This window comes from Sarcophilus harrisii, chromosome 1 (genome assembly GCF_902635505.1).
Source record: "Sarcophilus harrisii chromosome 1, mSarHar1.11, whole genome shotgun sequence".
Taxonomy (NCBI): Eukaryota; Metazoa; Chordata; class Mammalia; order Dasyuromorphia; family Dasyuridae; genus Sarcophilus; species Sarcophilus harrisii.
This window is the reverse complement of record NC_045426.1, coordinates 370,866,390-370,892,661: the sequence shown is the minus strand read 5'-3', so window position 1 is coordinate 370,892,661 and position 26,272 is coordinate 370,866,390. Positions and strand designations below refer to the sequence as shown.

The 26,272-nt window shown below is 32.5% G+C and overlaps 1 protein-coding gene across 1 annotated transcript in view; it reads right to left on the bottom strand.

Annotated features, from left to right (window-relative positions):
- Positions 1-18,900, bottom strand: part of RIT2 (Ras like without CAAX 2) — a 518,545-nt gene extending 499,645 nt beyond the window's left edge. Inside the window, exon 1 of the mRNA XM_003759559.2 lies at positions 18,464-18,900. Coding sequence (XP_003759607.2) covers positions 18,464-18,635 — 172 coding nt within the window. The 5' untranslated portion in view covers positions 18,636-18,900. The remainder of the gene's footprint in view (positions 1-18,463) is intronic.
- Positions 18,901-26,272: the final 7,372 nt, after the last annotated feature.

Sequence of the window (26,272 nt, the reverse complement as noted above, 5' to 3'; positions counted from 1 at the left end):
ATAAGTGCTTCAGTCAGAGACCAGGAAAGACCTCAACTTACAAAGGTCAAAGCTATGCATTGCATCATGAACATCTCCAGTTGTCCTGATCTATATCTTGCCACTGGATCCAGACAGCTTCAAATGAGAAAGTGAGGCTGATGACATTGCACAGTCTTCCCTCACTTGAATCCTATTCACTCACTCTGAGGTCATGGTCATCTTCAAGAATGAAGGTCAAATAATAACAGATATATCCCAAACAAGGTGTTAAGAATTTTACAAATATTAGATGATTAGATCCTCACAACAACTCTATAAGTTAGAGGCTATAAGTTTTTACAGGAAACTGTAAGGAAACTGAAAGAAGTTGAGGGTAAATGACCTGGTCGGTGCCACTTAGCTAGAAAATATCTGAGGCAGGACTTTAGCTCAGGTTTTACTAACTCTGGATCCAACACTCTATGAACTATGCTTTCAGCTGCCCCTAGTTTTTTGATTAGCTGCATCCTTAAACTGATGTGAAGAAAATGATATATAAAGTTTTTATAATAATAATGTGAGATCATGTGACTTCTTACTAAAGCATGGAAGAAGTGTCTGTGGATGCTTGTGGAGCTAGTACAGGTAATTAATTAACTGATTAATTATATCTTCCATGACTATCATTGCAATTCCATCATCACAAGTCACTGGCAATTAAATTTGGTAGGAAACATTTTGTATTGTAGAAGACAGAGGACTACATGACATTTGAAAAATTATAAAACTTTTTTACTTATTTTTGAGCTTGCCATAATAGCAAAAGCTCTTCTATTGAATTAAAAAATATATATGGCAAAGATTCTAGGAATTAAAAAAAACCCTACAAGTGAGAATTGTATAAAGAGGGATGGAAATTCACATAATTGTGAATGAGATCAAGTATATAATTAATAGGGACACCAAATATATTGTTTATATATTGATTAATATATAATTAATTATATATTATATGTATTTATATATATAAATAATTAATATATAATATTAATATGTTGATATATATTGTTACTACAACGTGGAGTTTGTAACCTTTGAAACTCTGTAATTGTGAAAACTGGATGTCAAAAAAAGTAAATGCTCTAGTAATTTCGTGTCAAGCCTTAGAATAAAAGATGATTGACCATGTGCTTTACTGGTAGATTCTCAAGTTAGGAGAATATAATAACTCCAACACATTAGATAGAATCACTAAGATAACATCTTAGAAAACATAGATAAAAACTCACCAAGTGATTAATCATAATTAATATCATTTATTTTACTAGAGGAAACTCTTACATTGTTGACATCATTGTTACAGTTGAGTGTCTATGAGAATGTTCTTTTAATGGACCATGTACCAATGTCAGAGGTGCTATGGCATGGTAGGATTGAGAAGGGTTGAGCTGAAGAAAAAAAAAAAGTTGAGTCAATTGTATTTTCCATTTTGGAAATATTTGGAAAACAATTTGGAAAATTTTTTGTTCATGTGGATGGAAGTGGAAAAATGGAAATAGTGTAGGGGGTTATGTAGGATAATGGAATTTATTAGGGATCTTGGTTGGAAATCATAAGGATTTTCGATATTAGCAACATTGTGAATAGGACAAAGTGTCCATATGCCAGGTAAACATTGAAAGGAAGGTATAAGCAGCACTGGGATATTAATATGAAATTCCTCATGCATACTATGTCTCTTAACATTCTTTCTCTTCTCTTTCTTTAGGTCTTCTCTAAACTTTGACCATAGAGAAATCAATAAAACCAGAAATGGGGAAGAAAGACAAATATGACTAAAGTGGCACAAGTAAAGAATTTCAAGTACCATGTTTATGGCTTGCTCCAAAGTTCTACAGCACTATTAATATTGGCAGATACTTGAAAATATATGATAGACTTAATGATAGAGGAATAGTTGGAGAAAATGTATTTTTTCTATATAATAAAATATTATTATATTTTTAAAATTGCCAACATTAAAATTTCAAAGAAACACTGGGAGCCTTATACAACTGATGGGGAATGAAATAAATGATAAAATTTTTAAAATTCATATGCTTTTTTTTTTCCTGGGGAGTGAACTCTAGAAAGGAAGAAATTAATGAGGTAGTAGCATCAGATACATTATAAAAGGAGAAGAAGCAGAATTCACCCTGAATCAGACAACACAGAGGTCATTGAAGGTTTGCAGGACCTTTTTTTCTCCCTGAGATCTTGGAATAAAACAACATTAAATATCCTAACAAAGCAGCAATAGGATCAGCATGACCTTCTTTTTAGGAGTACTTTAGAAATCAGCTGTAATATAAAGTTCAAAGTTAAGTAAGAGTTTAGAGGATTGAGCAAATGAAAAAAAGAAAGGAAACAAGCAAATATAGACCTATTGTAATATAAAAGAAGCTCAACAAAGAAACAAATAAACTCAAAAGAAGAGAATGATTTCAGTATATCTACAAGTAAAGACTTAAGAGAAAAATATAGTTTGGCATAAATTCAATTAAAATAGGACTTGGGGTGGGAAGAAAGAGAGTAAATCTAAGATATATCAAAGAAAAATGGCTAGAGAAAAAAGTTAAGAATCAATGGACTTTCCATACCCTATGATTCCCCCCCAAAACAAAAACAAAAAAACCTAGATTTTTTTTTCAAGAAATTAACCCCCCCAAAAAAAGTAAAACAAAACAAAACAAACAATTATAACAACAAGCCTACCCATGTCTCAGAACCAGAGAGCAAAAAAGAAGGAAGAATCCATTAGTCATCTCCAGATTTAAATATATATATATGAAAGTTCCCAAGAAGATCATTGCCAAAACCCAAAGTTTCCCAGAGTGAGGAAAAAAATGCCAAAAGCAGCCAAAAGGAAAAAAAAAATCAAATATCTAGAAGCCACAATTAGACACATAAATAATTTATCATAACATAAGGAGCAGAAAACTTAGAAAACAATAGTTCTGAAAGCAAAGGATATTTGTCTGTAGCTAAGAAAAAATTTAATATATCCGGTAAAATTGAGTATAATGCTACAAAGAAAAGAAAATGGATCTTTAAAGGGAAGAGAGGAACATGATTATTTCTAATGAAATTATATAATACATATACAATACATATATTATACAATACAATAAATGAAATAATAATAAAATAGAACTATTTTGAAATAAAAACATAGGCATTAAAATAAACATTAAAAAGTAAATATGAATAAAATACAATAAAAAATTAAGCAGCAAGGATAGATTGGCTACATTCAAATGTAGGGAGATGACATATGCATCCCCTCTGAATCATATTAGGGATCAAAGAGAGTGACTGTTATGTCTTCATGATCTTAAGAAAGGAAAGGAAAGAGAATATCAGAGGAATATATTCAAGTGAAAAGGAAAGAAAGCTTTATCTACATAATCATGGTAGAGAAGCAGATATTTATACAAAAAATGGTATAGAAGGAAGAAATGGAAGAAATTGATCCTTATTCTCCTGAGTACTAAAGTTCTTACTGAACCCAAGTTCTTACTGAAATTGGCAAAAGAAGGAATATTACATACATACATATATAAATTGTTCACACAGTTGGACATCTCTTTATGCATATATGCACATATTTAAATGTGAACATACTAAATTAAAATATAACACATATGTGGATATGCACATATATATGAATTATAGATCTATTACTGAAAAAATATGAAGTAATTTTTGTGAGAGGAATATGGAAAAAGTAGTAGTTGGGAGATGAACAGGAAAGATTTCATTTAAATATGTAAGTCTTTTGCTTTTTCTGAGCTCTGAGAGGAGTAAGAAATTCTCATCAAATCAATCAGCTACAATTTTTCTTCATTAAAGCAAAATCTTCGTACTTGGCTTTTGAAATCAGGTTTGAAATATAATGGCATTTCAATGGCTATCATTCCAAAGTACGAATATACAGTTACATTTTTTTGCAAATGTTAGAAACTTGCAATTGACTATCATTTTGGGGCAATAAAGAAAGCCCAAGAAATTATGATGCTTTTTTTTTATTTTCCTAATTGTTTTTATTACCATAATTCATGAAAGCAATGAGAGAAAAAGTAGAGGAAGTTGTGGTTTTTGAATATTTGGGGTTCATTAAGAACTCTAGGATCTTTGGTGCTTTCTGATTTGAGTCTTAAAATATCACCAACTTATCATACCACAAAATCTGGAACAACTCTAATTGGAAATACTCCTTAGATCATATTCCATAGTATTTAGCTATAGAAATATTAATGAACCAATTAAAGGTCAAAAAGGAATATATCCCATACAGTAGTCCTTTCTCTATTGGAATTTACAGTATCATTGGAGAGTCCAGGTATACACAAGAAAGATAAGTAATTGCTAAATAAGTAATAAACAAATTAAGTGAAAGTTCAAAAAGAGATTACTGTGGATTCAATTAAATCAAAGCCAGCTTTATGTTAGAACTTGAGTTAGACAATTTGAATAGGATTCAAAAAGAGAGCAGGGTGAAGACAATATCAGTAGATGGAAATGACATACACCAATGCTTGGCAGCAGGAGTAAGGCTATTATATTCAGAGGGAAAAATGTTAATCACTCTATCTTGGAAATAAGAGTGGAATAATATGTATTGAAAAAGCCTAAAATTCTAAGCTAAGGACCTTGGATTAGACCTTAAGAGCAATAGGAGAAATATTGAAGGCTTCCTTATAGTAAAATCTCTCTCTAGAGTTCTCCAATAGAAGGGACTCCAAGGGTAAAGCTTAAGGTAGGCTTCAAGCAAGTAGTTATTTTATAAATCAAAGCAAGTGTCCAGTTTTTTGAAAGATATTCCATCACCTTCAAGAAGGAGGCATATTTAACATCAGCACAATTAAACACAAATGGGTATTAAAAACTCCAAGATGATTTATCAATAAAGGTGGAAGCAGAGAACTTTATTAGTTAGATAAGGATTAGCTGGTGTAGTTAAAGTGCTGGCTATAAAAGCAGCAAATTAAAAATGATCATACATGCCAAGAGTGATGGATGAGAATTCTTGGAGAATGGAAAAGATGTGACCTTCTGTGCAAAACTTGAACTGCACCAAAACATTAAGCCTGTAACAACTCCACTAATTTTTGTTTCTCATTTCTAAGAAAAACACATGAAGTAGGGCATTTTATATTTCTGATTCTACTAGATCAGACACATCAAATTCCAGAAGTACTGGATGGAACCAACTTTGGAAGTTGATAGAAAAACTAAACATTCAAATGTAATGATTTATTGTAGATATTGTAGATAGGGGTCCACCCAAGTAGTGTGGACCCAAGTTTGCATTGTTTCCCCATATTTCTATCAGACTCCAGAATTCACTTTCCACCTAGTGGTACTTTCTTGTGTTTATTTTTGGTTTTTATTGTGGTTGTTTGTTTTAATTGGGCTACTCCCTGAATAGTTCAAACACCTTGTGATTTAATTCAATTCCACAAATATTCAATAAGCATCTTTATGGTCAAGGCACTGTGTTATGTGGAAGATAAGCCTTGAAAGAGTTTGTATATTATTGTTTGAAAAGCTTATGGACAGTGCATGGACAGTGAGACAGTGTGTCACTGGGTCTGTAGTCAGGGATGCTCAACTTACCAAGTTAAAATCTGTTCTCAGATATTTACCAACAGTGTGACCCTATCAAGTAACTTATCCCTGTTCCCTCGGTTTACTCATCTGTAATATGAGCAAATGGAAAGGAATGGCAAGCCAATCCAGTGTCTTTGGAGGCAAACTACAAAAAGGGTCATGAAGAGTCAGACACAACTGAAAATACTGAACAACAATGATAGAACTAGTCAAATTATGTCAGCACATGCATGCACTTTGCTCTTCTGACTCTAAAGTCAACCCTTAAGAATGGCTTAGGTTGAGTGAATTTATATTTCATGAAAATTACAGATATTGATGAAATGGGATGTAGATATCTCAGAGCACATCTCAAAGTTTTCAAGTATGAGAGCAAGGATAATGTTAGAAAGTGAGAAAATAACTAGATTATGTACTCAATTTCTTGAGAGAGAAGAGATTAACAGATAAGTAGAACAGTAATCTTGAAAAGACAATTTATATTCATGGTGTCAGTATCAAATAAGGAGACTTTGCTGAGTGATGTATGCACTGGGAAAGTCTGGAAGTGAAAATGAAAAAGGAAGGAGTATGAGTAACTCTTCATCCTCGGAGGAAAAGAAGGAATACTTGTTCTGGAAATAATAGTCAGGATATACTGTCTTTTAGAAGAAACTAGGGTTTTCTAAATGTGACAAAGTAGAAGTCATGTTACAGCAATACTCTTAAAAGGGAGAAAAGTTTGGCACCAACAGAAGGAGGATGAAGAGAATAGGAATTTGGAAGATATAAGAATAAGGTAAATATAAGAGAGGAGAAGGGTAATACCAAGGGAAAAAAAATCATCTCAGGTTAATCTGAATCATGAAGATTATGGGAGTGAGAGGTAGAAGTATGCTAATAACAAGATGGGAGCAATGCCATTTTAATGAGCCTCTCATTCTACAAAATCTTAAAATTACTGAAAGTAGCATCAGTCTGTTCCCTCACAAGCATCAGGGGAAAAGGGATTAAAGTCTAGCAAGGAGATTGGGCTTGGTTTCTGGGTTAATAAATACCATAGTTCAGACTCATACCTAAAACCACTTCCTGTCCCTCTTCCACAGATAATGAACTGGTCTTCCACAGAGGTTTCACAAAAAGAGGTTTTGTCAAAATTATAGTTATAGAGGTCTGAAGCTTTGTAGATTTTTAATTTGACTGTTTAATGAAGTCTAATTAGGTAGATAATATCTTTATAAATATAAGGAGTTCCTTGTTTGAGGGAGCCACAAACCAGTTCTGACAAATACTGGAGTTAGATTCACAGGCTCCTGAATCTAGAAATTGGGGAGTGTGGGGGAGGCTTGAGAGATCATATTTACACTTGCTGGAATACTCAAGGGCAATAACGGACTCAAATCCATTGCTCAAAATTTTTGTATCAAGTTGTGATAAATTTCAGAAGAATATGAGGTTGATAAAATAAGTATTTTGCTGGTGACCTGATGTTTTAAATTCAAATTTTTTCCCAGATTTGTTTGGATCTCATTAAAATATTTATTTGATTTGTTATGTAAATTTTAACTATTGATATCAACTTAGACAAGATTATATTGTATTTATACAGATACCATATTATTTCTTTTTAGAATACCCTTTCCTTTCCCCATCACACAAATTTCCATATACATTCAATATTTAATATATGGTGGGTAGTTAAAAAAAAAAAAAAAAAAACTATGTGCACACTAGAAGGGAAAGATGTGTTAATTTTCCACTGCTAGAGTAAATTTCCACACTGGGGACTTTATAGACTAAGGAAATTATGGGTCTGGACCAAATAATAATATTACTACTAATACTACTGCTACGATTAGTAGTACTGCTATTGCTAAATGATGATGATGATAATGATGATGATGACAAAGAAAAAGTAATAACTGCTGGGATCAAATTTGGGGCAGAGAAAATAAACTCTATGAGTTCAGAGTCAAGAGAGATGAAACAATTATAGAAGCAAAAAATATAATTTATTGCATATTTATTATCTGAATAATAAGGGCATTCTTTAAGATCTAACCTGGAAATATCTTTTTTACTGGAATATTCTCCAGGGTTGTCATGACTCCTTATCAGTCTGTACATATGACACATTCTTCTATCCAAGAATACAAGATCTTTGACTTATTCAGTGTGGTACAAATACAGACCATCTGTTAAATCTTAGAGGATCAATTAAGATATATAAAGGATAAGTGTCTTGTCTAGGACACATATTGGTAGAAGTGGGAAAGCTAACCAAGATCTTCATAATTTTATACTCAGCACTTCACCCACTTTATCTATTTTCTTTCTGTCAACTAATAAGAATAACAAAGGTAGTATTTATAGAGTATCAAATATGTAACTCCATTTTACAGTTCAGGAAACTTGGGCCAAGAGCATTTAAATGACTTGTCTCTGGTCACATAGTTAATGACTGAAGTAGGATTTGTACTCAGGACTTCTTGACTCCAAACTTAAATGTGTGATAAATGTTAAAAGCTCTATACTGTTTGGATAACATACAGCAAAAATTAATGTATAGAATGAGCTTATGATTGTATTATAATCATTATCCATTCTATGGTGCCTAATATAAAATTCAATAAATGTAAAAACCTCAATATTCTTTTATTATTATTTGGTTTTGTGTTTATTTTTAACCTGAAATACTCATGAAAAAATTCTGTTCTTAGTGAAGGAATTTGTTTTATTTAAGATATGACATTCTAATAAACAGCCCACAGCAGAGAGAATTTGGAGAGATAGACAAGCTGGGCACCACAATTAAAGACACATGGGTGGGGTATTCTTCCACCTGAACTTCTATGAAAAAATATGTGGCAGTTGTTTTCTAATGAAATGTCCAGATATACAATACACCAACATTTATATATTTTTTTTATTTTCTTTTTTGTGAAGAAAGTGCCTGGGAAGAGATGAAGGCTGACAATAAACTGTCATTTTCTCTTCAAAAAAAATCATTTTTTCAAAGATAACAGATAATATAATGCAAACAGAGGAGAGTAAAAATGTAAATAAAAAGATACAGATAACATAATGCAAACAGTAGAGCATAAAAAGGTAAATAAGTTACAGAAGAGAGATAAGGAAAGAAGAGACCATAAAGGCAAAAAAGAAACTGTATTAATTTATTTTCCTCAAAAATATATTTGACAGCTATTTTCCCTTAGGATGCCTTATTTACATCTTCCTGTCCTTTCTCATAAACTGAAAGAAGAGGGTAATGATTCTATGTCATTTTGAATAATCCCCACCCCATTTTCTCTAGAGCATATGGAGTACTCTGAATTCAGTAATTGATATAATAGCAACAATAGATATGTGATAATGGTATAGAAAATTTTCTCTCCAGGCATTTCTTACGCTAACAAAATTTCATATCTAGAACAAAAACAAACAAATAAAACACCCATCTAGTATAATGATGCTTCTAGCAAATATATGCTATGTAAAAAAATAATAGCATGACTTTTGGTGGTTAACTCCTTGGATCAGACAAGAAATACTATGCAGAGGAAATACTACTCCAGTTGGTTTTGGAAGGATTTGGATTGGTACTGAGAAAAGTATAGCAATATTTTAAACATGTTAGTGGCATGGGGAAGAATGTGATAGTCAATAACATGATATTTAGTACATATGTCCTAAAAATACAAAGAAACATGTAATGGACTGAATATCATGGGCTTCTATAAAGATCAGGTCTGAAAGTGTGTACATGTGTACATGAATGTGTTATGTTTTATGCACTTGTAAAGACACTAAAAACGGTTATGATATGGGCATAACACTGGTGGAATTTCTAGTAGCCTTGTGTTCTCAATCATGCCTTGCAGCAACTGGTGGTACAGTGGATAAAACAACACATCAGGAATCAGGAAGACAAATTTCCTAGCGAAAAGTAAGTATTGTCTTGTTGTTGTTGTTGTTGTTGTTGTTGTTGTTGTTGTTGTTCATCTGCAAAGATGAACATGAAGCAACAGATGAAGAAGCAAAGAATTAGAAGAAGAAGAAGAAGAAGAAGAAGAAGAAGAAGAAGAAGAACAACAACAACAACAACAACAACAACAACAACCCCTTTAGACAACAACAGCCCCTTTAGATACCCTTTAGATCTGATTTGATTTTCTATTTCCTTTGGTATTTTCATTTCCCTTCCTGAGATGTCAGGGAAGGCGTGATCACCTTTTTGGAGTTCTCACCTCCTTAAGAAGTCAAGGAGGTTATGACCACCTATGTTCTAAATCAAAAGAAAAGGGGAGATGTTGGAATCTTTTTTTGTTCATCATGCTTCATTCTGTTGCTTCTTCATCTGCTTCTTCTTTGTTCACTTCTTCTTCATTCGCTTCTTCTTCATCTGCTTCTGCTTTTCTCTAAGTCATGGTCTACTTCTATATTTATTTTAAATCTAGATGTACATGACTCAATATTTGCTTCAACCATAACATTTAAAAAAAACAGTAGTCAAATATGCAGTCAGGAGAGAACAAAGTAAGTTGGTGCATTTTTATTCAAAATGTAATAAAAGAATAAAACTATATGAAAAAGAGATATTTATTGTAGCCAATATTCCAATGCAGACATATCTGATGATAAACTTAAGCTCATCTAAGAAACCACTTTCAGAAGCTATTGTGACAGGGCATTTCCTTATCTTAGTATTAAAAGTTCATAATAATAATTCAGAATAGGAGATTGTATAAACGTATATCAGGACAGTCCCATTATTATAATCCCTTCAATGACTACTCAAGAGACAAGAGCTGAAGCTAATCAATACCAGGAATATAGGGAATGAGCTAGTGAGAGAGGATATAAAATTGCAGGTTATACAATATTCAATGTACAACTTCTTTCCCACCTATACAATAACTTTCTGATCTCTGCTTTATACAGTGGGGTGTGGTTTATTGAGGTCAAAAAAAATTCTTTCAATTATTCCATTGATGATGAACATTTTCTGGCTATCAGTTTAGCCATAGTAAGTATAATTAATAATGTAGACCTAGCAAAAAGAACACCCCAAAGACTCAAAAATAGAAATGATAAACAGCAAAACTAAAGGGAATAAGATCTTGGGATTCTTCTTTTTTTTTTTTTTTATCATTTTTCTTTCCTTTCTGCATAATCTCCTTGGGATAATTCCCTGGATGTCCTGTCCCTCATCATATAAAGTTTGCTATCTAGACCATCTTTCTTATCAGTTTTCTGCCTTCTAATGTTATGAATAGCAATATAGATTTTCTTTTTTTCCCCTTCTTTCAGAGATGTGCTAGATGATTGCTGCTAACCTGAGTCACTACTTTACATTGAGATATTATTGCTGACAACTACCCATGTTTTTCTAGTTCTAGGGAATATTTACATTTAGTAAGGAGCTCTAATAAATGAATCTCTTAACCCCATGTCATTGAAAATTCAGTAGGAAAATTTTAGTTAATGTTAAAAGCCCCAAACTGGGGACTTTTGGAAGCTCCTTCCAAGATTAATCATGTTGTGGTTGATGTCCTTGCAAATATCTAAGACAAGTTCTATTTCTAGGACACAGAAACAAATTAAGAGGATTAGCTACATAATATAAAATATGGATATACATATATTTATATAAATATGCATATAATATGTGCATACACATATTTACCAATTAATTCCGGGGAGAAAAGACACATAACTTATGAATTAATTCATTAAAGTATTTAATTTTTATAAGAATCCATAAAAGTTTTTAAAAGGACCCAGAATAAAAATAGTTCATACTTATATACCTTAAACATTAGTTAAGCTCACTAGGTTACTAAACTTTAAAGTTTGTGACTGCTTTAAATATAATAAATAAATTGTTCATGAAACCTTCCTTTAGAGTTATTGCTACTGACACCATCATCATGAATGTGGCAGATGTAACATTTAAATCAACTACAAAACTGAATGGTGGCATGGTACAGTGTGGAAACCTGGTTTTAGAGTCAGAAAACTGAGGTTTAAAGCTTGCTACTGACAAATACAGGCTTTATGAACTTGCAGAAGTCACTGACTATCTCAGTGCCCCTCTGAAGGCTCTACATGATTATGGGAGGAAAACAGTTGTTTTCCATAAAGGACAGTTTAAGGAGAATCCTCAATTAGATTAGACTTCCATTTCCCTCCTTAAGCAAGTTAGAATACAATAATTACATAATAAGAGCAATAAAAAGAAATGCTAGCAGGTCTGGTGAAAGAGAGATAACTTGTAACTACCATAAAGGAAAGCTTTACAAAAGAGTTGGTTTATAAGCCAGATTTTGAATAACAAGCAAGAATCTGACCATTATGTATCAATTTTAATTTTATTTTATACCCATACCACCCAAATCTTGTTGCTCTGTTGTGCCGCAGTTTTGTTTTATTGTTCTGCCTCAGTTTCCCTAAATTATCCTGCCTCAGTTTCCCTAGATTTTTCTGCCTCAGTTTCCCTAATTTGTTTTGCCTCAGTTCCTTGAATTGTTATGCCTCAATATCCCTGGTTGCAACCTCCTTTTCCTGTTCATTAGGGCTTAGATAATTAGGGTTGTAGAGATCTAGCCACTCTGGCATTCCAAAAGATAAAACTACAGATGTCCTATCTCAGATGCCTAATTGGCGCCCTCTATGTCTAAGTTCCAGACTTTTTGTCTGTAACTAATTACTCCCTTCACTCCCAGTTTATCAGAATTCATGGTCCTACCCCAACCTGTCAGAACAGGATTGATTATCCCTTCTTGGAAATTCCTACTCTCAGTGTTCAGATTCCACCCCTTGCCTTTGTCCCCCCTGATTGTTAGAGAGCCATATATAACTCATTGGAATCTCACATTCGATGCTGATACAAATGCTGAATACTTTAAGACATCACCCCCAGGACAAAAATGGATCCTTTGGTCCCAGAAAATTTCTCCCTCTCATAAATCCAAATAAAATATTAACAACTCTTTAATCTCTATCTTGCCTCAGTTTCTCCAGCATTACATGTTATATATGCAACATTTATTGGGACTATTTTTAGATTAAAGTGGCTTGTCCAAAGTCATTTAAATACTACAAAAGAGACCATAGAATTCTGGTGCAATTTAAAAGGAGGCAGAGAATATATGGAAATCCTGAATTTAAGTGAGGGCTCCCTTGCCTTCTAACTTCATAATCTTAAAGAAATAATTTAATTTCCTTGATTCTCAGTTATCTAGAAAAATGGGGGGGGGGTTGGACTAATCAGAGCTTCTTAAATTTTTTTATATCATGAGCACAACTTCCATTCTGGTATAGGCTATTTCAGAATAATACATAAAATAAAATACATAAGATGAGAAATGAAACTTAATATATTGAAACAAAGTATTTTCCCCATCCAGGTTCACAGAACCTTTTATGATAAAAATCTTTAAAACAGGCTATTCAAAGGCACTTTTTAGTCCTATCTAATATGTTATGATTCTTTCCATTGTACTGTGCTGCTTCTCTATCAGATTAAGTGAAAACTAATCTGTGCTTACATACAAAATATTAGTAATAATACATGGAGATCTGTGATATAGTTATTTGGTTAAATAACCTGACCTATATCATTTTAAATGCATAGCACATACAAGTTTGGAAATACTTCTAGTTATTATGTTCCTCCCTAAATTGTAATTCTTTTGTTATTTATCTGAGTATATGAAAATGAATTCATTTTTTACTGTTTATTACAAACCTTTAAGTACAAATTTTTGCTGAGTCAGTTGTAGTGAGTTATAACTTTCTCTGGCCTAATGAGTAAGGGTACATTTAAGGATGAAGCCAGTAAAATTGATAGGATCATTCCTCAGTGAGAAAATAAGAGCTACAAATTAAGAGATGGAGCTGGAAGCTTTTAGAAATTAGTTGTTTTTGTTTTTCTGTTTGTTTATTTTTAATATTTATTTTATTTTATTTTTAGCTACTAGACCTATGTTTTCATTAGTATGGGAAGTCATATAAGAGTTTCTTGAAATAAGGCAATGTCACTTCTCATGCAACATGAACTCTTTTGAAAAGCTTTCAACTCTGAGAGGTTGTGATTCCTCCAGATTCACACAGACATTTTATAGTAGAGATTAAATTTGAATACAGATCTCCCTGAATCCAAAGTTAACTTTGCTTTACCATGCTTTCTCTAAAGATTCTTCTCAGTGAATACTCAACCTCGAATGAGAATTTTTGAGCCATTTTTATTTTAGGTTGAGAATGCAACTTCCACATTTCTGTCAGAAATGATACAATTAGTAAGTGATGTTTTTTTAGTCCTGAAAACAGTATCTTGATTGAGATTTTTTGAACAATATTATTTCCAAATCCCAGTCAAAAGAAAATTAGCTACTAGGAAACAGTGCCTTTCAGTTACATTTACAAGAAGCCAATTCTTTTGTCTCTAAGGGCCTGCCATTACTTTTGTCCTCTAAAAACATAATGTATTTCTCTCCTCAAGCACCACTTTCTGGGACAATCATTTTTCCTCAAGTTCACTCAGCACTGTCTATGTTTCTTTTTAAGTAATTTTTTTGGGGGGAGAGTTTTAGTATTTCAGTCAAAATGTTCTTTACATTCTCCAAATATTTAGTATAAGCTTTTATTTAATAAATTTTAAGAGAGAAGAGATAAATATGAGAGAAGCAATGACTTTTACCAAATATTTGATTAGTTTTCCTACTATAATTTTGCCTATTTTACAGTGTGAAGATTAAACAGCAATTTCAGGATATCTCTTAGGAAATTTTATTATTGTATTATACTTAAGTACCAAATTTGTAGTAGCCTTTCAAAACCTATTTTTGTCATAGAGTCCTGTATTGGAAAAAAGAGAAAAAAATTCATTAGGACTTTTTTTGTGGAGTTTAAGAATTCTCTGTTAGCTCATGAAATTATTACAAGAGTGCTTCTCTAATTTGGAGAGAGGCCAACTAACTGAAATATATATTTTGGAGTTAATACTTTGGGGATGAAAAGGAAAAAAAAAAGGAAAAAAAAACTAACTTATAACCTTTTGGTTGTTAAATACAGAAAAAAGAACAATTTTTGATTTCAAATAAATTCACGTGAATTGCTAAAATGAAGGTGATGTATGAGAAGAGAAAGTGGCGTGAACTTATAGGCTCTGATTTTAAATAACTTCAACCAATCTAATTCCAGATATGCCTAAATTATATGCTACTTGCTCCTAAATATTGGTGTGTCTTTTCATTGGATAAATAATTGGAACAAAGAACCACAGCCTGGGAATTTTAGTCAGGCAAATCTAAGATATGATTCTAAATATTTAGCTACATCATTCCTTCAAATTTGCTATTGTAGGAATATAGAATTTACTTTCTGGATAAGAATAAAATATTCTTCGTTTATATAATTACTAGTTGGATAATTGGCCTTCTCTTTGCTTTTCCTGATCAGGTTGATGTTGCTGGCTGGAAGCTCATATTTGGCTTTATCACATTTGGAAAAATAATTTCCTGAAGATTTAATTATGGCCTAAGCGTTTCTTTTCTCTTTTTTTTTTCCTTCTATGCAGAGCAAAGATGGGGCTGCTTCAGAAAAAGAAATGTCTACCTCAAAATTTTCTTTGGAAACTTGTGACAATTGTTCATCAAAGTATGTTAATATTGAGGGTTGACATAGGCATGGATGAATATGTGGGAGATAGAAGGCATTTTTATTTCTTCATAAAAAGTATCTTTTTTGAAAGATACTTTCTTCCAGAATATTATCTTCCTTTGGCTCCTTGGTTATCATTATACAATAAGACAGGCTTTAATCTAATTATCCCATCTCCATACCTACACATCTCCTCAATTCCAAAATATTTACAAGGAAATAGAAAATAAGCAAAGATAATGAGTGAGTGAAAGAATATGTGATTTCTCCAGGCATCTGTTTCATTTAGTCTACAAAATATTACCTTCCCCTTTTTCTTACTCTCCCTGCTCTCCTGTTCTGTCCCTTCTCCCCTTTCTTTTGTTTCCCTTTTCTTCTTTTTTTGCTTTTCATTACCCTTTTTTATCTTACCTCTTCTCACTTTTTAGCATTTCTCACATTCCTCACCTTTCTGCCCTTCCATTGCTATGCAATTCAGACTTGACACTGATAAAAACCACTTAGAAATATTCCTTTAAATGCCTAACCATTTCAAAATTGTAAAACTTTTCTCTCTTCTCTATTCTTCTTGTGTGAGATGACTTTTTTTCTCTCTTTGACAACTATTTGAACCATGTTTTCCTTTCCCTAACTTCACTTTTCCATTCAATTTTACTTCATGTGCTGACACCTCAATTTGGTTATTTTTTTCTTCCTTCTCCCCTTTTATATTTCTTTAGAACTCATTATCGGTGCCTTGGTTTCTCATATTCAGAATTAATTTTCCTTTTTTTTTTTTTTTAAACCCAATGGTAAAGATGGTGTAAGGTCTATATAGCTTCTTTCTCCACAATAACTCTAGATATGATCTTTTTTTTTTTTTTAAACCCAATGGTAAAGATGGTGTAAAGTCTATATAGTTTCTTTCTCCACAATAACTCTAGGTATGATCTTTTTTTTTTTTTAGACACTTCTAGGATTAGATCTCTAATATGGATCTTAAATATGTGGAAATCATTATGTCCCTTTTAGTGATAGCCTTGCCTTGAGCCTTTTTCAATCCAATCAACCTCAGATGCTGCTGCCTTACTCATTTTTCTCATTTGCCATTTTGGCCTTCTATTAATAAGGCCCCATCAGAAACTCTATCACTAATATATTTTGACTTTCTATATATAAATAAAAACATTCACATTTGCTTACTGATATTCTCACTAAGCAGACTGTGTGTATATGTATAAACTTCTTCATGCACTATTTTTATAGCTTTTTGTTTACCCTTTTCTGGCAAAGTTTGATTAAGTAGGCTAGTTTTTCTCTTAATTTGATGGCCTCTTTTAACTTCACATTTAAAATAAGCTTTCTTCCTATCCTTCAAAAGCCAGATTAGGTGTGCTTTATTCCCTGACAAAAGGAAGGAGAAATATAAAACAATGTTTACATAAACTTAAGTCTGTTAATCTTCTCTACCAATGTATATTTACTGTGCTTATTGAATACTCCTCTCACTTGTCCAAACATTCAACAACAATTCAGAAAATATTTATTTGGTATATATTCTGTGTAAGATAGGGTCCAACTGCCAGGAATATTTATTATTTAATAATTAATACCTGATCTTAATGAATTTGTAGCCTGTAGGATTTAAGAAAAGAACAACAGTAGTAGCAACAATTAACTCATAATGTATTTTAATTATTTTTTAGTGAAAAGGAACCTGACAGAAATAAAGACTTGGGATCAGGCTCTCTGATCCTGTACAAGTCACTTAAGCTCTTAATGTCTAGGCAACTCTCTTAAATATGTGAAGCAGAAAAGGAACTGTTTTGGAAAGAAACTTGTTTCCTCATCTTGGAGTTACTTGGTACAGTAGATAATATGATGGCCTTGAAGTCAAAGAAGATTCATCTTGCCAAGTTCAAATCTGGCTTCAGACACTAGCTATGTGACTGTGGGCAAGGAACTTAATGTTGTTTGACTCAGTTTTCTTATCAGTAAAATGAGGTAGAGAAAAAAATAGCAAATAACTCTAGCATCTTTGCCAGGAAAACTTCAAATGGGTCCCAAAGAATTGGATACAATTAGAAATGACTTAACAACAATGATTGAACAACAAAATATTAATGAAACCATAGATCCAAGCCGTATCCTTATTCAATATTTTACCGTTTGCAAAAAACTTTTTATATGTTATCTCATTTGATCCTCACCAACAGTGCTTTGAGATAGTTATTATAGGATTAGCATCCTCTTTTTGTACACATGGAGACTGAACTTGAGAGAGATTGAGAGTGACTGACTTGACCAGTAATAAGAGTCTATGGAAAAATTTGAACTCAGGTCTTCTTGATTCCAAGTTAGAATTCTATCATGTACATAGACTTTGAGTGTACATTATAATTAAATAGTCTTTTGAAATATACAAAATATTTCCCTGACAACAACCCCATGAAGCAAGTAATTTAAGTTTATTATTTCCATTCTACAGATGAGAAAATCAATACTTAGCAATGTTTAAATGATTTTTCATTACTTATGATATTAGATCAATAGGTCATATTTACATAGCATTTTTCTTATAAATCTTTGAGATTATATATATATATATGTATACATATATATATATATATATATGATTAGAGAATGTGATTTGCCCACAGTTACTATATTAATATATCATATATATGTAGTACTTGCCTTACAATAACTGTGAGATATAGTTTTATCAATCTTATTTTACACATAAGGAAACCAACACTTAAGAGTTTAAAAATAACTTGTCAATAAGAGCTAGTTAGGCCTTGATTTCAACTTTTTCTGATACTAAATTATGTGATCTTTTCACAAAATTATACTACCAACAATATGATAAGTAAGTACATTAAGTATAGGAACCAATTCTGTAACTTATATGACCTAAAACACTGTGACCCTTTAACAAAAACAGCATATTATTAAATAAAAATTCAGAATTATAAAAATGAATTAAGAATACAAAAATATTCATTTAGAAACTTATGTAGCATTGCTACATGGAACTAAATTCAATTGACTCATCAGCATTCCATTATTAATTATAACTCATTTAAATATTTCTGATATATATCAGTTCAGTTTACTAGAAGCAGTATTCCCTCTTATCAATAACAGCATCATTTCTTTGCCTTTCTAAAGTTGTCTGCTTCCTTGATCCCTCTATACCCAATATTTGGTATTAAAAACTTACCGCTTTTACCAACTCCCCCTGCTCCCAACATCACCACCTTGTACTCTCTGGACCCTCCTGAGGAGCTGCCTGAGGAGCAGATGGTCTCATTCTCTATCTCCATCTTACAGCAAGGACTGAAGAAGTAGTAGAGAGAAAGAAGGGAAGAAAGAGCACGATGGGGAAAACACATACATACACACACACACCCCACTGTCAGGTGCTTGCTAGGATATTAAACAACTCAAAAACTGTGTAAAAAGAAAGATTTTGTAAAAGAGATAAGAACAATCAGTTTCAGGCTAGCTGCTGTGCCTCTGTTTGCTGGAGCAGGTCTCATAGCAACCACTTTAACTGCTTCCAATAAAAAATCTCCCTTTTGCAACCCCTCCTTCCGGATTCTTCACTCTCTTGTCTCTCAGCAAACAGGCTCTCTTTTCCTCTATGTTTCTCTTTCATCCTAGTGTTCTCTCTCTCTCTCTCTCTCTCTCTCTCTCTCTCTCTCTCAGAGTCTCTCTCTCTCTCTCTCTCTCTTTCTTTCTCTCTCTCTCTCTCCTGCATAGTCACAGTTATCAATGCCTCTGGCAGTCAGCTACTTTCAGGCATATTTCCACTGCCAAGACGGAATGAAATGGAGTTTTAGCTAGCAATATCCTGGCTCATGGACTGATTGCTACAGTTCAGGTTTCAAAGGGAAAGGCTTTTTAAAAAATTGAAATCCAATTATGAAGAATTTCTGGTGTGTTTTGTAAATCTCCTACTTCTTTTACATTAGCGTTATCCACTGTTCATTTTATGAAATGTCTAATGTGATTATTCTCACTGTAAAGGTGAAACCACCCATTTCTGAGATATTGAGGTTGCTTTAGGACAAGAAATTAGCATTTCTAAAGATTCACTCTTATAGTAGACACTTTATAAATGTTTGTTGAATTGAATTGAATCAAAATGAATTGAATCAATTGACATTTCCTTTTGTGAAACATCAAACATCAAACACAGGTGTCTGAACTGGGTCACCATTATTTATCTATGCACATAAATTGCAATGTGATTTGACCAACATGGAACAACCAGTATGATATCATATGAAAGGTGAACTTAATAAATATTTTGAAGAGTGATGAAAATAGCATCAAATGGCTAATTTCTTCTTTGTCTTTGGGATGAAGTACTCTTTAAAGCAGTCAACACAGTGTCTGACACATAATGAGTGCTATTTAAATGCTTCCTTCCACCCAAGTCTTCTCCTTGATTTATATACAAAAATGATCTATCTGTATTTACCATTTCAGCTAAAAATTTTTCTTCTAACCATAATTTTATTATGAATTTGTATTTTACTTACTTCCTGCACCATATAACTTAGTGCTTAATAATATCTTTATGCATTATTTTGCAATTTAAAAATTATTTTTCATGTGTTATCACTGGATTCTTAAAATAGTCTTATTAGGCAAGTAGGGAAGGTAATAAATACATTTTTTATGCAAATGGAAAAAAACTGAATCTGAACCAACTATGAAACTCAGAGAGATTCTCATCCATTCTATTCTTTCTAGTAGATCACATCTTTTGATTACATAATAGCTTCTATTAGCTTTCTGCTGTTTAATGAGTTACCTTTAGAACTAAATTGTAATCCCCTTGAAGGTAAAAATTACTTCTTTGGTAGAAATTGCAAAGAGCCTAGAAAATAAATGATCACATAATATGTCATCAATGAATCATTATTGAATAATTTGTTGATAGTGCTACTGTTTGGTATCTTTAAGGTCTGAATGTTTAGTAGTATTTCTAAACGTCAGAATCTGTCGAATCACGCATCCTATGTCTTTAGATTCAGTCTGTATGTCTAACAAGGGCATATAGTCGTGAAATAGCTAGATGAATTTCAAGATATATTCTGAAATCTATTTTGTTCTGGGTAAAATTAACTAGCCCATCTTAGGATAAATATTATAGCCTTTATTTCATAAATAGCATGCTCTAATAAGATTATAAAAGTTTAAGATCTCAATAAAGGGAAAGAGGAGTGGTAGCTCTAAGGACTTAGAAATTGCTGGCTTATATTTCTAATTATAGTACTAGATTCTTTATAACTTTGGGGAAAAAAAGCAGGTTGCCTCTCTGGAAAACAGATCTGTCATCTATTATGTCATTATCTATCTTAAACTTTTCATTTTGATGATAAAGTACAAGAATTGCAGCCTCAATCCTATTTCTTATTTTTCATGTGGCAGGCTCCCACATCATTGTGAGCTTTGGTTAAGGGTATCTACATGGCTTTAAAATGTCCTGGGGCAGATTCTGATATGCAGTTTAGTAATAAATAATTGATGGCTTGCATCATCATCATCATCATCATCATCATCATCATCATCATTGTTCTTTATGACAAGTACATTTTGATCTCTGATTATTAAACTAAATAGTTGCAATGCTGAGATATGGATTAACAATATTCCCCCCAGTTTATATATAAAGCCACCAAAGAAGAAAATTATTTAGTGGCAATCATAAGCCAGGCATACTCTACTACTCATATAGAAGTTAAATTTTAATAAATACCTACCACAGCAAATTAAAAAGTATGATGAAACCAAGAATTCAGGATCAGAAGTAGGATTTGCCTGATTAGGATTCTTGGGCTGTGGTTCTTTGCTTCTATTATTTAAGCAATGATAACACAAACCAATACTGAAGAATAGGAAGATTATAATTTCTCCGTTGCTCTGATCAGGAAAATGAATTGTCTGGAATTATTTAAAATTAAGGCTATGAAACTTCTGGCATAGGCCATCTTCTATTTGATAATTTTCATGAATTCTTTTAATTCTCTGTCTTTTATTGCTAATTGAACAAAAAAAAGTAACAATATTTTTTTTATCCCTGATGTAATAACTCTAAAAATATTGTTTCAGTTTAATTGACCTATTATTGGTGCTTGCACAAACTCTTTTATTTTCTTATGAAATCTTTAAATTTATTTATTTATTTATTTTAATTTTAATTTATGGAATAAAAAGAACATTTCCATCATATATTATAATGAAAAAGATGGTTGAACATGAAACTGCAATCTATTATGTACAACTTGCTATTTCTTTTAAATATAAATAAAGTTACTGTGTAAATTTCTTTATTCCCTCCTCTCAACTCAGTCTAGTGACAGCTAACATTAGACACAAATATATACATATATATCATTCTACATATATATTTCTATTTATCAGTTCTTTCTTTGGATGCAGATAATGTCTTTGAAGCAGGTTGTCCCTTTAAGAAACTGTATTTCCTGTTGATCTGTGATCCCTTTCAGATTCTCAGTCCCTCCTGGCTGAGGCATATCCTCTCTAGATAAGTTATCTTTCCAGGATGCCAGAGCCTTCAATTCTGGTCAAAAGCATCCCTTTGAAGTGTTGTTAATTCCAATAGGAGACCCTGCTGGCGCAGCCCCTACTAGGTCTGACTTACTTGGGCTGCCCCAGCCCCCACTAGTTCTGACCTGCTCAGGCTGTCCCAGCCCCCATCAAGATACCCACTATAATAGCTTCCATCAACTAAAGTCTTTGCAGATGGACCTTGGTAGCTCCCTTTACTGCCAGGACCTTCTGTCCACTGAGAACTGCATTCTCAGTGCAAAACTCCATTTTCCATAGATCTGCCACTATAAAAGTCAGTCTCTTGGTAAACTGATTTCTATCTAACAATAAACTTTCATTTTGCAACTAATAATTTGGGAATGAGTGAATTCTTTCGCTCCTAAAACCTGTGGCAGATTTAAAAGGGATTCTTAATAACTCTCTTATAGCCACTAACTTCTAGACAGCCAGGAATCTAGACCACTCAACAGCATCATCTTCATACATCTTTAGCACTTTATTTCGGTATTTATAATAGTCAAAATAACTTATTTGCTCAGTTGTTTTTAAAACAATATTGCTTTACCTTATATAATATTTCTTGGTTCTGCTCACTTTGCTAATCAATATTGCTTGCAAGTATGTCCATTTTTTTCAGTCAGTCAATCAAGCTCATTATTTCTTATAGCACAGTAATATTGCATCATAGTCATATAACACAAGTTGTTCAATCATTCTCCAATTGATAGGCATCCTCACAATTTCCATTTCTTTGCCAACACAAAGAGACCTGTTATAAGTATTTTAGAATATATAGGTTCTTTTCCTTTTTTCCTTAATCATTTTTTGAAACAGATCTAGTAGTAGTATTGTTGGGTCAAAGGGCATAGGCAATTTAATAACTCTTTGGCCACAATTCCACATCGCTCTCCAAAATATATGAACCAGTTCACAATTTTACCAACAATGACTTAGTGTCTCTTCTTCCCAAACATTTGTTGCTTTCCCTTTCAATCACTTTAGTGTATGGATGTATGGTATAAAATACTTTCTGAAGGTTTTTTATTTGTACTGTTTTAATCAATAATGATTTGGAAAACTTTTTCATATGATTATAAATTATTTTGATTTCTTCATTAGAAAACTAACTGTTCATACTTTTTGACTGTTTATCAATTGGGAAATAATTTGCATTCTTGTAGATTTGACAAATTCGGTATACTCTGATTGTACTCTGATTGTATTAGAGATACTGTAATGACTACAATAATTTTTTTAGTTATGTTGGAGTTTTTTTTCTTTACTGGGGAACAAGACAGTAATGTAACACAACACACAGTCAGTCAGGATTTCTGACCAGCTCAAGGACAATCTTAAGTACCAGCTGCAAACTCAAAACCTAGCCCAAGGCTTTCTAAATATCCTGCTTCCTGGCTTACTGTGTCTACAGATGTTTTCTACCTTAACCCTCATTTCCTGTTTGAAAGTCTCTAGAAATTATTCATATCTCTGCCTTTTCCATAGCCCCTTTGAGCAACTGAAAGAATTCTTCTTTCAGCTCTCTCTCTCTCTCTCTCTCTCTCTCTCTCTCTCTCTCTCTCTCTCTTCCCCACTTCTTCCCCCTCCCTCTGTCGGTATCTGTCTGTGTCTGTTTGTCTGTCTCTGTCTTTCTGTCTGTCTGTCTCTTTCTCTGTCTCTCTCTCTCTTCCCCTCTCCCTTTCCCTCTTCTTCTTCCTCTGTCTCTATCTTTCTGCCTCTGTCTCTCTGTCTTTCTCTGTCCTCTCTATAATTTTCTGTGTCTGTCTCTCTGTTTGTCTATCTCTCTGTTTTTTTTTCTCTCTCTCTTACCCTCTCCCTCCTTCTCCCTCTCCCTCCTCTCTCTCTCTCCCTCTCCTTCCTTCTTTCTCTCGCTGTCTCTCTGTCTCTGTCTCTATCTGTCTCTCTTTCTCTTTCTTTCTTTCTCTCTCTCTTCCTTTACTCTTGAAAGCTCTTCTCAGATACTAATATATATATAAATATATATATATATATATATATATATACACACACACACACTCAGATAAGACTATAATATATATATATATACACACACACAACCAAATCTATATCTATCTGTGTGTGTGTGTGTGTGTGTGTGTGTGTATGGTATAGTACCTAGTATATGCTAGGTGTTGCATAATTGCTTATCCTATTCCATTCTGATTGTACCACACACAAGTCACACCTTAAAAGTAATTTTCAATCAATCAACAAACATTTATTAAATACCTTTGTTCCAACCCCTTTAATAGGCACTGGGGATAGGAAGAAAAAAAAGTGAAAGTCTCCCTGCTCTTAAAGAGTTCAATTCAATTAAGTACAGCAAGTCCTTCTGCAAAAATATTCTGCATAGTTCAAATCCAGGTTCTTCTACTTAATAAATTTATGAATTTTTATAAATCACTTCTCTTAGCTCTGCTCCTCTCTTAAATGGGCAAAATATTACCTTATCACAGAAGTGATAGATATACAATTTCATTAAAAATTTTAATTTGCTTTGTAAAGCATTATATAAAAATGAGCTATTATTATATATACAATCTCAATTTATACCATTTTCAGAAAACAGGAGAATAAAGGGTCAGATGAAGTTCTGCCTCCTGATTTTTGCAGTTAAAAAGAAAATCTTTAAAACTATAACATTTCATTTGATCATCACAACACATATTAAAAGTAATGTAATTTTGATTTTGTTAGGTAGTATATTGGAGGTAAGATCAATTCTTTTATGCTTTTTTATATTATGACTTTGTGGACTTCCAGATATCCAATGAAATATCAAAGCACAAGCTGTGTACACAATTCATGAATCCTGATAAGTTTTATTAAGAGGGATAACATATTTGCAGATAGGTGAGGCAGTGGATAGAATGTCTGGCCTGGGGTCAGGAAGACTCATCTTCCTGAGTTCAAAAATGATCCTAGATACTTCCTATCTATATAAGCCAAGCACAACTTTTAACCCTGTTTGCCTCATTTTCCTGATCTGTAAAATGAGCTGGAGAAGTAAATGACAAACCACTCCAATATCTTTGCCAAGAAAACCCCAGATGAACTCATGAAAAGTTGGACATGACTGAAATGATTGAATAATAAAACATAGTGCAGTGGATATCAAGATGGATTAGATACACAAATTCAACTGTCTGGTGACTCCCAATATCAGCTAATTGTGTGTTTTTGGTTCCAATCCTACAGCATACCTTATATTCTTAGCTAAAGCAGACATCAAACATGAACATCAGAAGGGCAGAAAATAGCTTTTCAATGGCAAAGTCTCTGTGATTTTATATTTGTTGTTGGATAGTGGAGGAAAGGAAAATGAGTTATTCTTTATGAGGAATCATCTTCAGTTCCTCTCTTTCTAACCTACACATTGAGCATACCAATGATTGAAATGGTAAGGAAAAAAGATGCTATGTTTTGTCTGTATTTCTTAATCAATGACTTTCCATCTTTAGGTATTACTTGAGGTGAAAGAAGGGGTTATTAGATCCTGTGGCTTGATTCGCAAACTTTTTATAAGTAATGATGTCTTTCCCTTATATGATCTTGCATTTGCTCTTGTTTTATCATAGGAGGCCATTTACAAAGTTCAAGAGTACAATGGGCAAGAAAATGGATGTATATATGTGTGTAAGAAATACATATGTATATATGTATATATATGCACATATGCATATAATTTAATTTATCTATGTATGTAGATATGTTACACATATGTCATACATATTTGTATATATATGTATAAATATAATGTGTAGTCATATGCATAGGAGCATTCATATAGAACTAGAAGTGATCTTTGAGGTCATCTATTCCTAATACATTTTGCAGTTTAAAAAGTAAGTTCTAGAGGGGTTATCTCAATTGTCCAGAATCATTGTTGTCTGAGGTAGAATTTTAATACATGACCTTTGTCTTGAGAGCAAATGTTTTTTTCTACTAAATACTCTAAATATATGTATCTTTGATAAATCATGCAAAGTCCTGCTAAAAGGTAATACATACATTTTTAGTGATACACATGCTGATCTAGATTCTCTGATTCCAATTCCATGGCACTCTATTGTATAATGGAGGCTGCCTGCCTCCATTTTCTTCTCTGATTCTTAGACAGTTACCAGATTAATGTTTATAGAGAACAGACCTTATCATGCCAATTTAATTCCTTTGGCATTTACCATTTGTGCTAATCATTTTTACTTGTTATAGGATGATTTGTGTTCTTAGATTATAAATTCCTTTTTCTTTTATTCTGTACCTATCATAGCAGTAAGCACAATGATTTATACTTAGTAGTGACAAAAAACATTGATTCATTAATAAATTACATAATAAAATTTCACAAGTTTAGACTGTTAAAATCTTCCTAACAATTAGAGCTCCTTAAATGAAACAGATTCTCTTGATAGATAATAATTTC